This window comes from Giraffa tippelskirchi, chromosome X (genome assembly GCF_054371585.1).
Source record: "Giraffa tippelskirchi isolate mGirTip1 chromosome X, T2T-mGirTip1v1.2.pri, whole genome shotgun sequence".
NCBI lineage: Eukaryota > Metazoa > Chordata > Mammalia > Artiodactyla > Giraffidae > Giraffa > Giraffa tippelskirchi.
The window spans coordinates 100541084-100554404 of record NC_137289.1 but is presented as its reverse complement, the minus strand read 5'-3'; the positions used below and the strand labels follow the sequence as shown (position 1 = coordinate 100554404).

The 13321-nt window shown below is 40.9% G+C and overlaps 1 protein-coding gene across 4 annotated transcripts in view; it reads left to right on the top strand.

Moving 5' to 3' along the window:
- Nucleotides 1-13321, top strand: part of FAM120C (family with sequence similarity 120 member C) — a 147521-nt gene that overhangs the window by 130651 nt on the left and 3549 nt on the right. For 3 of the 4 annotated variants that reach the window (XM_081565456.1, XM_081565458.1, XM_081565455.1), the window contains one exon: nucleotides 1626-2616. In XM_081565456.1, coding sequence (XP_081421582.1) covers nucleotides 1626-1877 — 252 coding nt within the window. In that variant the 3' untranslated portion in view covers nucleotides 1878-2616. Of the gene's footprint in view, nucleotides 1-1625; nucleotides 2617-10383; nucleotides 10482-13321 lie in introns of those variants that run through there. The other variant, XM_081565457.1, reaches the window with a different exon arrangement.

Below are 13321 nucleotides of genomic sequence, written 5' to 3'. Positions count from 1 at the left end.
CAGACTGCAACCCCATGGACTGCAGCACGCCAGGCTTCCCTGTGCATTACCAACTCCTGGAGCTTGCTCAAACTCATGTCCATCGAGTCGGTGATACCATCCAACCATCTCATCCTCTGTCATATACTATTATTCTCTTCTAGATGGGGAAACTAGGGGAAAAAAAGGGATGACAGATGATCTTAAATTCCTCTTAGCTAAGATTTCTGGGGGTACTGTTATCTACTCTAGAGGTAGCCTGGCCAAGGAAATCCTTACATTGACTTTGTAGCTAAGGCATCTTCCCATCTCAGATAATTAATTGTTCTAGTTTATTAAATCTTACATTACAGTCCTATCTTCATGAGATTATTCCTAGGTCAGTGGAGTTTTGTGTATTCTCAAATTCTTCAGTCCCTTATTTGTTACATTTTTATTTCTTTGTTGACTCACATGGCTAATTCCTTCCATTACTAGTTTCATGTTATTTCCAGGTTCTTGAGAAGCACTTCACAGTAACCTCTATGTTGTATAGGTATTGGAGACAAATAATCTAGCTTTGAATCTGGCAGTGCCACTTACCAGTTTTGTAACTTTGGGCAAGTTACTTACCCTCTCTGTGACCTAGTTCCCTCATCTATAAAAATGGAAGAATTGGTATCTACCTCAGAATTATTCTGAGTATTAAATGAGATGATATATGTGAAGTATTTAACATAGAACCTGGTACGTGGGAAGTGCTCAATAAATATTAGTAGTTATTATCTATAATTGACCACATACTCAATGGACATTCAATTTCCATTATGTATTATGTCAGTAGAAAGAACAATGTCTTTGGAATCAAACAGACTTGGATGCGAGTCTGGGCATGCCAATGACCTTGAGCAAGTCATTTTACTTTTTTGAGCCTTATTTATCTTTCTTATCTGTGAAACCAACATCAGAATACCTGGCATGCCCAACCACTTAATAACCAGAAACTCTTATTATTCCTAATAATACTCATTGGGAGCCAGTACTGCAGTTCAAGTTCATGCAGTTCATGGCATTAGCATTTCAGGAACAATTACCATTGCTGAAATTAAAACCAAGTGATTGTTTTTAGTTATGAAATATTCTGTGAAATATTGCACATAGATCTTATCGTTTGTTTTCTTTTCCTTTCATTTACAAACCCAGCTGTTGGTATTGGATGGCGTTGCATGGAAGTTAAGAGAATAAACTTTAGAGGCTGACTGACCTGGAGTGGAATCCTGGCCCCACTACTTTATACTTGTATCTCCTTGAGCAAGTTACTTTAATCTTTTTGAGCCTCAGCTTCCTCATCTGTAAATGGGATGTCATAATATCTACCATTTAGGGTCCCTTTTGGCATTTGAAAAAATACATTGTAAAACTTGGTAAATAGTAGCTGGGCCGTTATTGTGTTGTTGTCATTGCCATTAGATTCGAGTTAGATCCATTTGTTGTCACCCTAAGTTCTCCAGACAGTGTCAGAGTGTACTAGGTGCTAACAAGCTTTGGGCTTTCTAGTGTTTTTGAAGAACTGAAGCAGTTTCCACAGGCTAGCTTATAAACATGCTTGGGAAGGATCAGCCAGTTTTGGGATTACCATTCCTACTGACTATCTCTGTTTTTGACAGAGCTCTTCAGATGGAGTTTCTAAATCCCTGGAGCCTCATCAAGGTCGGTCTCGCTCACAGGTAGATGGAAACAGTGGCACATTGATCAAGGAAGAGAAGAATGATCATCTTCCAACTCCATCACAGTGTGCCTTATCCAGAGACAGCAGTGTGTGTAATAACGGTAACCGCTACTTCCCCGGGAAGAATGGCGAGAAGAGCCACTTACAAGAGCAAAAGCTAGGAACTGTGACACAACAGAAAGAGGAGTAACAAGCAAGAAGATGGCTTCACCAGATCAGGAAGAGGGGAAAACCTATACTTCTCTGATTTTAGGCCTAAGTTAGAGGAGGACATGAAATGCTTACCCTAGTTTTGTTCAGGATTTTGATGGGGGTGTTTTTTGTATCCATCTTTTCCCCTTCTCTGTCTTTTTCTGGGCTTCCAGGCTCAGCAGTCTGTTTCTAGAGAAGCTCTGATCAAATATGAATGGCAACAAGACTAGTTCCTATTCTCAAATTGAATATATAGTGCCAATATTCTCTTTACCTCCCCTGGGAGGCTATTAAGGTACAGACTATTGGGTATCATCACATAAGGACCTACAGAAAAGTTCTAGCTTTGGTTTTCTGAGTCTTTATTATGATGTTCATTTACAAAACCCATGGGATGGTGGATACAGATACCTATGGCTTCCTGACTTGCTTTTTTCTTTATGAACTAGTAGGGCCTTCATATATAGTCAGTATCCACATCCTTGTAACTCTTTTCCCCACTCACCTATGCCAGGAATTTGTACTACCACCTCTAGCTCTGGCCTGACAATCAGATAAGTAGATGTTTTCAGGGAATTGAGGTAGTATTGGTTATTTTATTTTTTTTATTCTTTTTTTAATTTTATACACTTAAAATAACTACCAATGGCCTTTGTACTGGGGGATTCAAGTGAGTCGAAAAAGTACTGGGCAGATTTTTCCTGCCTCCGAACTAAAGCATTATTTGTAAAATAGAAGATGTGGTGCAGTTCACCCATTCCCTGCTTCCCACTCCCTACAAGGGTGGGAATCAATGTAATGAAATGATGTTCTAAAGGGAACTCAAAAGACTGTGTGCGTGCATGCGTGTGTGCGTGTGTGTGTGTGTGTCTGTGTACGAATGTTTGGGAGGATGTATATATGAACGTGTGTATCTATATGCATACACATACCCTTTATATAAAGAGACAGATCTATTTATCTATACATATTTTATATATATATATATAAATATATGTGTATGTATGTATATATAAATATATATATATATGTTGTATATATATATTTATATACATGCACACACATACATACATGATGATGTCCCAGAAGATTTACTGAATTTCCCAGAAATGCTTCCACTGCTATGGAGTGGTGGGTTTCAGAAGACCACATTTTAAAAATCCTTGCTAAGTCGTAGCCCATCACAATTACGAGAAGATGGGCTTCTCTAAGCAGACAAAAAGTACTTTCCAGAGATTGCCTGTTCAGAACAACAAACAGTTGGGTTGTCACAAGCTTAATCTTGATCAGAGTCCTCACATCCCCTATGGTAAAAACAGGAGGTTGGAGTAGGATTGGAAAGAGTTGGGCGTTTTCTAATGAAGGAGCAGCCTGGTTGGGAGAGAGAAAGGGGATGGAAGGTAATTACCAGGGCTTGCAGCCAGTTTGGGGAAATCTCATCTGAAACTCTAGGATCAAACTGGCCTTAGGCTAGAATTGATTGCCATGAATCCCTGAAGGAGAGCGGGTAGGGAAGTGTGAGGAAATTGATAATTTGATTTTACATGCCTAGATTGTTTCATTTATTCATTGACATTTTGACTACTGGATCTTTTCATTTGCTTTGCAAGGAAGACTTCAGAGGACTCTGGCCTGGGCCAACAGGGGTGTTCTGTGAAAGGTTCCCGGTCCTCAAGTAAGATCAAAATCTGCCCAGGACAAAGAGTCTGTTCCTCTTTGCCAGAGATACTCTTGAGACAACCTTGCACTTCCAGTTTCCCTCCTCAGCAGCCTAAGTATGAGGGATGGGAACATGGCTTGCAACAGATTAGCATTGTGTCTTCATTCAGGAATTGAGGCTTCTAGCCTCATACACCTCCTTTTGGGCTTTGTAATATTCTTGCCCAAGGAGTACTATTTCTACAGGAACACAACTGACTAGACTTCTAGCAGGTTCCTCTCTCTTTTTGAAAAACCTCACGCACCTTAACCCAGAGCAGGTCCTTGGTGACATTTTTCCAGACAACCAGAAAGCTGTTTGCTTACTGCCCACTTACAATGAGTGTATCATCATGAAAGATTGAGGATGTCTCAGACTGTTTTATCCTAGTCTGGCCCATTTTAAGAGAACCCACATTTTTCAGCGGGGGGAGGTCTAGAATGCCTCTTCCCCTGCCCAGACACTTCTTGCATAAATCAGAGCAGGATGACAAGAATGCATACCCAGGCAAATGTAACCAATAATAAAGTGTACAAAAGCTTCTTCTATGGAATTGGCTCCCCTAGTTTTCCCCGCTCTTCTCCTAGCCTGCCCAACTTTTCATGACATCTTGACGGTTAGGGCTTCTATGTCCACCAAGAGAAGGATTTAGTAGCGAACTTACATGACTTGGACATTTCTTTCTGGAACCACAGAGGGAGGAATCCTTTGGAGCTCTAAAAGTAACCAGAATCACCGAGCTGTGTTAACTAGCTAGCTAGCTCCATTTTCTATTAGGAAGTACTTGGAGTTATATGGAAAGGTATTTTCTTCAGTTGCTGTTTCTGTGAATCTTGAATCTATTTGATACGATCAAATGACAGTATTGTTAACTCTCACAGCATTAAGAAGATATATTATTTTGTAGGCATTCACTGTGAGAAGTAAAATTGCTGTTTGACAGGGATGATTCCAGTTTGCCAAAAGGCTTGCTTTTCTCCCTTCCACACACCTCCACTTTCTCTTGGCCTGGCCCAGGATGAAACAAGTGACTCACTTCCAACTTTGATTTTTATTTAGATTCAGAATTTTGGGTTTGTAAGGTTACAAGAAAGAACTATAAAGGGCCATAGTCCTATATTTTATCTGCCAAGACATACAATTTAGAAGTCAGAAAGACTAAGATTTATCACTGGAAGATTAACTTTTTCTAGTTTCAAGATCAACTTTTTCTAATTTCTTTCTAATTACGGAACTGAGTCTGCTCTTTGTTGTGAGTACCACTTGAAGAGAGTGTCATCCTTCATTTGAGGTTCAATTTCTGACTATGATGTGGCCTTTCTTGAACAAAGTCATACATCATTTAGGAACCCCCAGAAGTGACCCCTTTAACTTTGTAGGGCTATAAGCAAAAGCACCCTGGATATATATAGCCACAGATCCTCAAGGACTTGCCGTTCTTGATTTCTGCTGGTGTATCTTGGGGTCAGCCTATAACTCCCACCCTTATTCAGTGGCCAGTCTAGTCTGGACCATGCCTGATAAACTTCTGCTCACTTGTACCATTTTCATTCTAAGCCAGTAGGACTTTGGGTAGACTTTAAAACCCAAGAAATGGCACTTGCTTTGGCTAGTGACATTTGATTTTTATCTGCATCTTGATTTCCTGGCATCATTAGCCAAGTCACATTAACTTGTTTTAATCACTGAGAAAAACAGTCATGTAAGGCATTAGAGAGGGTAGTTAAGAAGGGGCTTGGGGGATGAACGTTTATGTAGGGTAGAAAGAATGTGGAAGTAACTGCTTGGCTATAGAGATCCAGTCCACTGGAACCTTAGAAGGCTTCTGTGAGCATGTCAGTGCTACCCTTTCAGCCTTTAAGATTCCCCACCCCACATTGAAATGACAGTACAAGTAGACCACAATTTAAAGTAGTTAGTATAATTCTACTAAGGTTTAATCATTTTACTTGTTCAGTTCCTAATGCATATTTCCCAAATATGCTTGGGGTTTCGGGGGGTAAGTTCTCACTGTTCTATTGTGTGTCACCCTATATTTTTCTCCCTCTTGTGACTTTGGCACCTTCTTTTATTTGACTTTCCATTTTCTTTTCCCTTGGCTTATTGCTATAGTCTGCTGGTGCAGGTAGAGCTCAGTGTACCTATTCCCCTATTACTGCTAATTATCTTCAGGATTGTTAGAGGTTATTTTGCTGTTCTAAGAAAAGAACTTCATATTTTTTTTACAAAACATTTTTTCCAAGGTAAAAGCAAAATAAAATACCCCCTGTGCTAGGGTGCCCACTGCAGCTTTTGACATTGCCCTTGTACTTTTTTATAGATGCTCTCTTTGTCCGTGTTGGTAGTAACTGATGACTAGTGGATTTTCATGTAAATGAAATTACATATTTCAGTTTTTATTAATCTTTCATAACCCTGCCAAACCTGATGACTTCATTTTAGTTACTTCCCAGAAGATCCTTCCTCATCCATCTTTTATTTTATTCTATTCTATTTCTAGAATAACATATTAGGTAAAGAAACTTTAACTACAAGGATTCATTGATTTTTAGTGCTCCCTGATAAATGATGTTATTGACAAAAGTAAAATCTTTCATTGTTTTTTCCTGTGTTAATATCTCCTCTCCTGTGCTCTTGACAGTGTGTTTAGTGGATGGATAATATGTATTTCTCTTCCAAATTCCCTGCCTTTTTGGCCCACCTCACCACAAAAGCTCCATAGTTTATTAATGTAAGTTTGAATGGATGCTTCTTAGGGGAAACTGCAGGAGTTAAGGAAAGTGTTTCAGAAAGGAATGAAAATGTCTCAGGAGTTGTTCTGTGATGGAAATTGGTCTGGTGTTCTGTTAATGCTGATGGAAAGAAACTTACAGTGCTTAATAAAAGTCTATTCTTTTAGTTAAAAAATGTGAAATAATTTTGGGTGTGTGAAGTTTAATTTCTTCTCCCATTTCTGGACTTTTTTTCTGTAAATGGAGGATGTACTTGTCTCAATTCAAAAGTGTTACACAGAGACTTAGGATCCTGTTTGTAGTTGAACATTAGGGCAAGAGAGCCAGTACAAGAATCATTAAAAGGAAGGGCATATTTAGCTTCCTGCTGAACTTCTTTATTTGGATGTTCTAAAGGCACCTTTGACTTCATATTTCCCAAACTAAACCTATCTTCTCTTCCAAAGCCTGCTTCTCTCCATGAGTGACACTACCTTCTACTCAATTGTCTATACCACAAACCAACCTGGGAGTTTTCCTTGATGCATGCCTTTCCCTCATTTCTCAAGTCCAGTTTGTGACAAGATCTGTTGGTAACACTCAACCGTCTTTCTTTTTCTCGCATCTGTCTCTTTTATCTCCCCACTTGCTGTGGCTTAGTTCAGGCCTCCTTATGTCTCACCTGAATTGTTGTAGTTGCTCCTCTGCCTTATTCCTAACCAGGCAACTGTGAGCAAATTTTGTGTCTACGTGTATGTACCTTTTCCCAGTGAAAGGGTGCATACCTTTTTCAGTTGCTTAAAGAAGTCTTAAGAAGTTAAGAACCACTGCTTTAATCCATCATGCTTATCAGCTTCCAGAGGAATCTGTCCTAACATGCTATATGCATGCTTCCATGGTGCCCTCATGATCTGGCAGCCTCATTTCCTGCCACCCCAACTTACTCTAGCTACACTAAAGCACATCCTACACATTACACTGTTAATATCCATTTCTTCTCATTTGCTTATATCATTTCCTAGAATCCCTCTCTCTCCTTGTCTCTGGTGTAGTGTCAACTTTTCCCTCCAGATTCAGCTCATGTCTTTTTGGTTCTTTTCCTTATCCTTTACTGAGGATCCCTGTACAGACTCACCACAGCCAGTCCCTGTAGCACTTTGCTGCATCTCTGCCACTAGACTAAACTTGAACAACTTTGTCTTGGCATCTTCCACCATGCATGCACTTAGAAATGTTTGATGACTAAATTAAGGACAGCTAAAACACATTTGAAAATGTTCTATGGTGCAAAACAGATTGTAGATTTTTGAGGCAGAGGATGTGTTGGTGGCAAAATGCAGGAAGATTGAATATAAAGGTTCATCACTGAATGCTATTCATTTAAATGTGCTTTTAAATGGGGCTCTTAAAAAAAAACAGAGTCCTGACTTCCCTGGTGGTACAGTGGTAAAGAATCCACCTGTCAATGCAGGACACAGTTTCCATCCCTGATCCAGGAAGATCCCACATGCTACCAAGCAACTAAGCTCATGCGCCACAACTATTGAGCCTTTGCTCTAGAGCCTGGGAGCCACAACTGCTGATGCTCATGTACCCTAGAGCCAGTACTCCACAACAAGAGATACCACCACAATGAGAAGCCTGCACGCCTCAACTAGAGAGCAGCCCCTGCTCGCCGCAACTAGAGAAAAGCTTGCACAGCAGTGAAGACCCAGCACAGCCAAAAATAAAGATAAAATTTAAAAAAGAGTTCTGAGTCATCTTTGAGCAATAGACTGATGCTTAAAACAGAATCTGAAGCCAGTACTCTAGAGTAGATTCTTACCTTACTGCTTCTGCTGAGTGTTGCTAGCTAGGCTTGACCTCCATGACTGCTCTGTGCCCTGTGTGTACAGGTTGCAGAAGGAAACAGCTGAGCCTAAAGGCAAGCATTAGAGGTTCCTGAAGTTTCTAAACACTTTCCCTTAAATGAAAACTCATTTGTAAAACTTTGTTTTATAGTTGGTTCATTATGGCTATAGATGTCTTTTCCTAACCTTTGCTCTCTAAGTGTTGGGTCTCAGAATTTGATAGTGGCAGCCTTGATAATCTGTTCATCTTTTAAACCTTGCTAATAAAGATGAATAAATGTTCACATGGACATCAACTAGTCTAATCAGATGGACCAAAGAGGTCACTTTTCAGAACCTGTTTTCATATCTAAACTGAGTCACTGCAGACTAATACAGAGCTCATCCTTTTCCAAAAAAAAGAAAACCTACTATCTCTGCAATACTTTTAGGGTTTGACATCATTGGGAAGGCACAGTGCAATTTAAGAAATGGATTGTTACATCCACCATGGCTAGAAGAGTACTTATTCATATAGTGATACATGTGCCTTTCCTTTTTCACTAGTTTCATATTCCTAGGCTTTCCTTTTGTTTTTGTGGTGCTTATAAGGAAAACAGGCAGAATGCAATAAGAAAGTTCTAGTCAGTTGAAAAGACTTTAAAATCAGAAAGTTTCTTGCTGTCGTTGGATGAGCAAATGAGGGATCAACCACAGAAACTGGACATTCAAAATACCTCTCCTAGAAACCAGTCTCACAATCCTATTTTGGCAGAGTATGTGAAGAGGAGACCCGGTTTCTAAATGAAGAAACTTTGCCTTTTCTCTCTCATGTTGAAAAGCTGACATACAATGTAGGTGATACTCTCTGTCCCTTAACTATGCCTTTTTTGACTTTGTATATGTTGAAAGAGACAATATCTTTTGAGGAACATGTGTCAAGCAGGAACCTTGGCATGGATTTGGTTTCAGTTGTTTTAAGGCTTAATGAAATGCCTTTATTAGCTTTCCAAACTTTTTTTTTTTAATATATGAATACAACAGACTGAGGAGCTAGATCTTCTGCTGTACTCACATTCCTAAAGCTATCATTACTATCTTGGACAAAGTGGCAAAAGATAACATAAAATCTTTGTTGTGAATTAGCCAGTAGGGTCTGACACATGCTAACAAGGTTCCTGACTAGTGTCTCAGCATTTCAGCACCTTAAGCATGATAAGGGCTTCCCTGGTGGCTCAGACAGTAAAGCATCTGCCTGCAATACAGGAGACCTGGGTTCGATCCCTGGGTCGGGAAGATCCCCTGGAGAAGGAAATGGCAACCCACTCCAGTACTCTTGCCTGGAAAATTCCATGGACAGAGAAGCCTGGTAGGCTATAGTCCATGGGATCACAAAGAGTCAGACATGACTGAGCAACTTCACTTCACTTCACACATGATAAAATTCAGTCAACAATAAAGTGAGTGTTTCAACTAGAAAAAAGAATTTGATAGTGGGAAATCTTTACATTTGGCCTTTAAAAGTTACTGTTAACTGAGGACCAATTAGGTACCAAGCATAGTACTAGGCTTCTCAGGTGATGCTAGTGGTAAAGAACATGCCTGCCAACATAGGAAACATAAGAGACGTGGGTTCAATCCCTGGGTTGGGAAGATCCCCTGGAGGAGGGCATGGCAACCCACTCCAGTATTCTTGCCTGGTGAATCCTAGGGACAGAGGATCCTGGCGGGCTACAGTCCATGGGGTTGCAGAGTCAGACACTACTAAAGTGACTTAGCACAGTACTGAGAGTTAACTTTGGCAGGTTGATAAGGAGTCCAAGCCTAAGGCCCCTTTATGGAGGAGGTAAGCATTATTTTTCACATTCTTTTGCCGTAGACAAGTAGGCCTCGTAGGCAGCAGTATCTCTTGTTCAAGGACATGCCTCTTTTTGAGCTTTGGATGTATGTTATGGGGGAAAGTCTGGGTAAAAACTTTCACAGCCTTGAGCTCTGGGTTAACCTGTTCCTTCTAACTAATCTCATGCTGATGTCATCCCAGGATGTATGTTACAGGAAAGGGTCAGCAAAGTTCTCACAGCCTTGAGGTATTTTTTATCTATTCTCAGTAGCTAGTTGAGACGTATATAAGGCCCTACTTAAATTAGTGAGGTGCGTACTTTTCTGCCCCCTTCTGATGTCTATGTCAGAAGCTTTTTCTGTCACTTTCACTTTAAATAAAATCTACACAAAGCTCTGAGTGACTGAGACTATCTTTGGTCCCAGAGTTAGATCTCCTTCAGAGACCACGAATCCAGCAGTACTGTTCACTGTTTACCGCTAAACTATCATCTTGGGGGCTCGTCCAGGATCTTCAAGATAAGGTAAGGACACTTGGAGCTCTAGTTCTTTTGTCCTCCTAGTAAACACGTTTTTTGCTTTACTAACTCGACAGTGTGCCTGTGCAAGTGATTGACTGAAAGCCAGAAATGCACAAAACAAGTGCGAAGCGAGAGTAGAGCCCAGTTTGTGTTTCCGTGGCACCTAATAATGACTGAGGGCAGCCCCAAAAGGGGAGCCTGTCGGGGATTTATACTGACCTGGCGATACCAAGAGGCAGCCAACATCCCCGCAAGGGGAGCGGCCAGAAATGGGTGAAGTGTGTGGACCAAACTTTCCTTTCTCGGTCACCTTTTCCTGGTCTTTTTGACCATTTTGTAACTGCCTGGAGAATAGAAACTTCTAACCTAATCTGTCAAATCATAGACTTTCAAAGGACTTGCCATCCATTCTGTTACTGTGTACTATTACTTAGACCTCAAATTTGGATTGACAGTCACAAAGCACTTAGTCTTGCTAGAAGCCAAAAGTTACACCTGGGTTGTCTTTTCATACACTGCAGACAGGAGCACAATTGGGAGCTGGGTGGAGCTCTGACTCCAGGAACATCTCTCAGGCTAGAGGTTGTTCCCTTAGCTGCCTGCCTCAGGGGCCAACAACCTGAAAATGAATCCTTGTCACAGGTGTGCGTCCAGTCTATATGGATGGAGGCACTGCTGACAACTATGAGATTTCTGAGGACATAGATTGGGAATTCCAGGATCTGGTCAGACTGGAAGTGCAATGGGCTTCATTTGGTAAGGCTGGCTCTTAGTGGGCCAGAGGAGGTTCTCCAGTGGCTTTTGTCTCAACTCCTTAGATATTCTTTCTGTGTAATCTGTGGAAATGAACTGGAAGGATTGGCCCTAATAGCTTAACAAAAATCACTTTTTCCTCGCTGACTGGCCCTTCACCACCTATTTTTTTTTTATCACATATCACCCTGGGTGGTATCAGAGGAGGAGCAGAGACCATGCAAAGGTTTTAATGGTGAGGAACTGGACATCAATGTGGGATGCCATCAGGACTACCCCTGATGCATCTCCACCCTACCTCGGTGCTAGAATGGGGAGGGATGGTAATGAGACACTTGTATCGGTAAGTTCAATTTAGTTCAGTTGCTCAGTAGTGTCTGACTCTTTCTGACCCCATGGACTGCAGCACACCAGGCTTCCCTGTCTATCACCAACTCCTGGGGCTTGCTCAAACTCATGTCCATCGAGTTGGTGATGCCATCCAAACATCTCATCCTCTATTGTCCCCTTTTCCTCCTGCCTTCAATCTTTCGCAGCATCAGGGTCTTTTCCAATGAGTCAGTTCTTCCCATCAGGTAGCCAAAGTATTGGAGATTCAGTTTCAGCTTCAGCATCAATCCTGCCAACGAATATTCAGAACTGATTTCCATTAGGATTGACCAGTTTGATTTCCTTGCTGTCCAAGGGACTCTCAAGAGTCTTCTCCAACAGCATAATTCAAAAACATGAATTCTTCAGTGCTCAGCATTCTCTATGGTCCAATTCTCACATCCATACATGACTACAGGAAAAACCGTAGGTTTGACTAGACAGACCTTTGTCAGCAAAGTAATGTCTCTGCTTTTTGATATGCTGTCTAGGTTGGTCATAGCTTTTCTTCCAAGGAGCAAGTGTCTTTTAATTTCATGCCTGCAGTCACCATCTGCAGTGATTTTGGAGCACAGGAAAATAAAGTCTATCACTGTTTCCATTGTTTCCCCATCTATTTGCCACGGAGTGACAGAACCAGATGCCATTATTTAGTTTTTTGAATGTTGAAGTTTTAAGCCAGCTTTTTCACTTTCCTCTTTCACTTTCATCAAGAGGCTCTTTAGTTCCTCTTCGCTTTCTGCCATAAAAGTGGTGTCATCTGCATATCTGAGGTTATTGATATTTTTCCTGGCAATCTTGATTCCAGCTTGTGCTTCATCCAGCCTGGCATTCTGCATGATGTACTCGGCATATAAGTTAAAAAGCAGGGTGACAATATACAGCCTTGATGTACTCCTTTCCCAATTTGGAACCACTCCGTTGGTCCATGTCCAGTTCTAACTGTTGCTTCTTGACCTGCATACAGATTTCTCAGGAGGCAGGTAAGGTGGTCTGGGATTCCCATCTCTTTAAGAATGAATGTTCAACAGTTTGTTGTGATCCACACAGTCAAAGGCTTTAGCATACTCAATGAAGCAGAAGTAGATGTTCTTCTGGAATTCTCTTGCTTTCTCTATGATCCAACTGATGTTGGCAATTTGATCTCCGGTTCCTCTCTCTGCCTTTTCTAAATCCAACTTGAACATCTGGGACTTCTCAGTTCACGTATTGTGAAAGCCTCGCTTGGAAAATTTTGAATATTTGCTGGCGTGTGAGATAAGTGCAATTATGCAGTAGTTTGAACATTCTTCGGCATTGCCTTTCTTTGGGATTGCAATGAAAACTGACCTTTTCCAGTCCTGTGACCACTGCTGAGTTTTCCAAATTTGCTGGCATACTGAGTGCAGCACTTTCATCATCTTTTAGGATTTGAAATAACTCAGCTGGAATTCCATCATCTCCATTAACTTTGTTCGTAGTGATGCTTCCTAAGGCCCACTTGACTTTGCAGTCCACGATGTCTGGCTCTAGGTGAGTTACCACACCAGCATGGTTATCCAGGTCATTAAGATCTTTTTTTGTATAGTTCTTCTGTGTATTTCTGCCACCTCTTCTTAATATCTTCTGCTTCTATTAGGTCCATACTGTTTCTGTCCTTTACTGTGCCCATCTTTGCATGAAGTTTTCCCTTGGTATCTCTAAATTTCTTGAAGAGATCTCTAGTCATTCCCATTCTATTG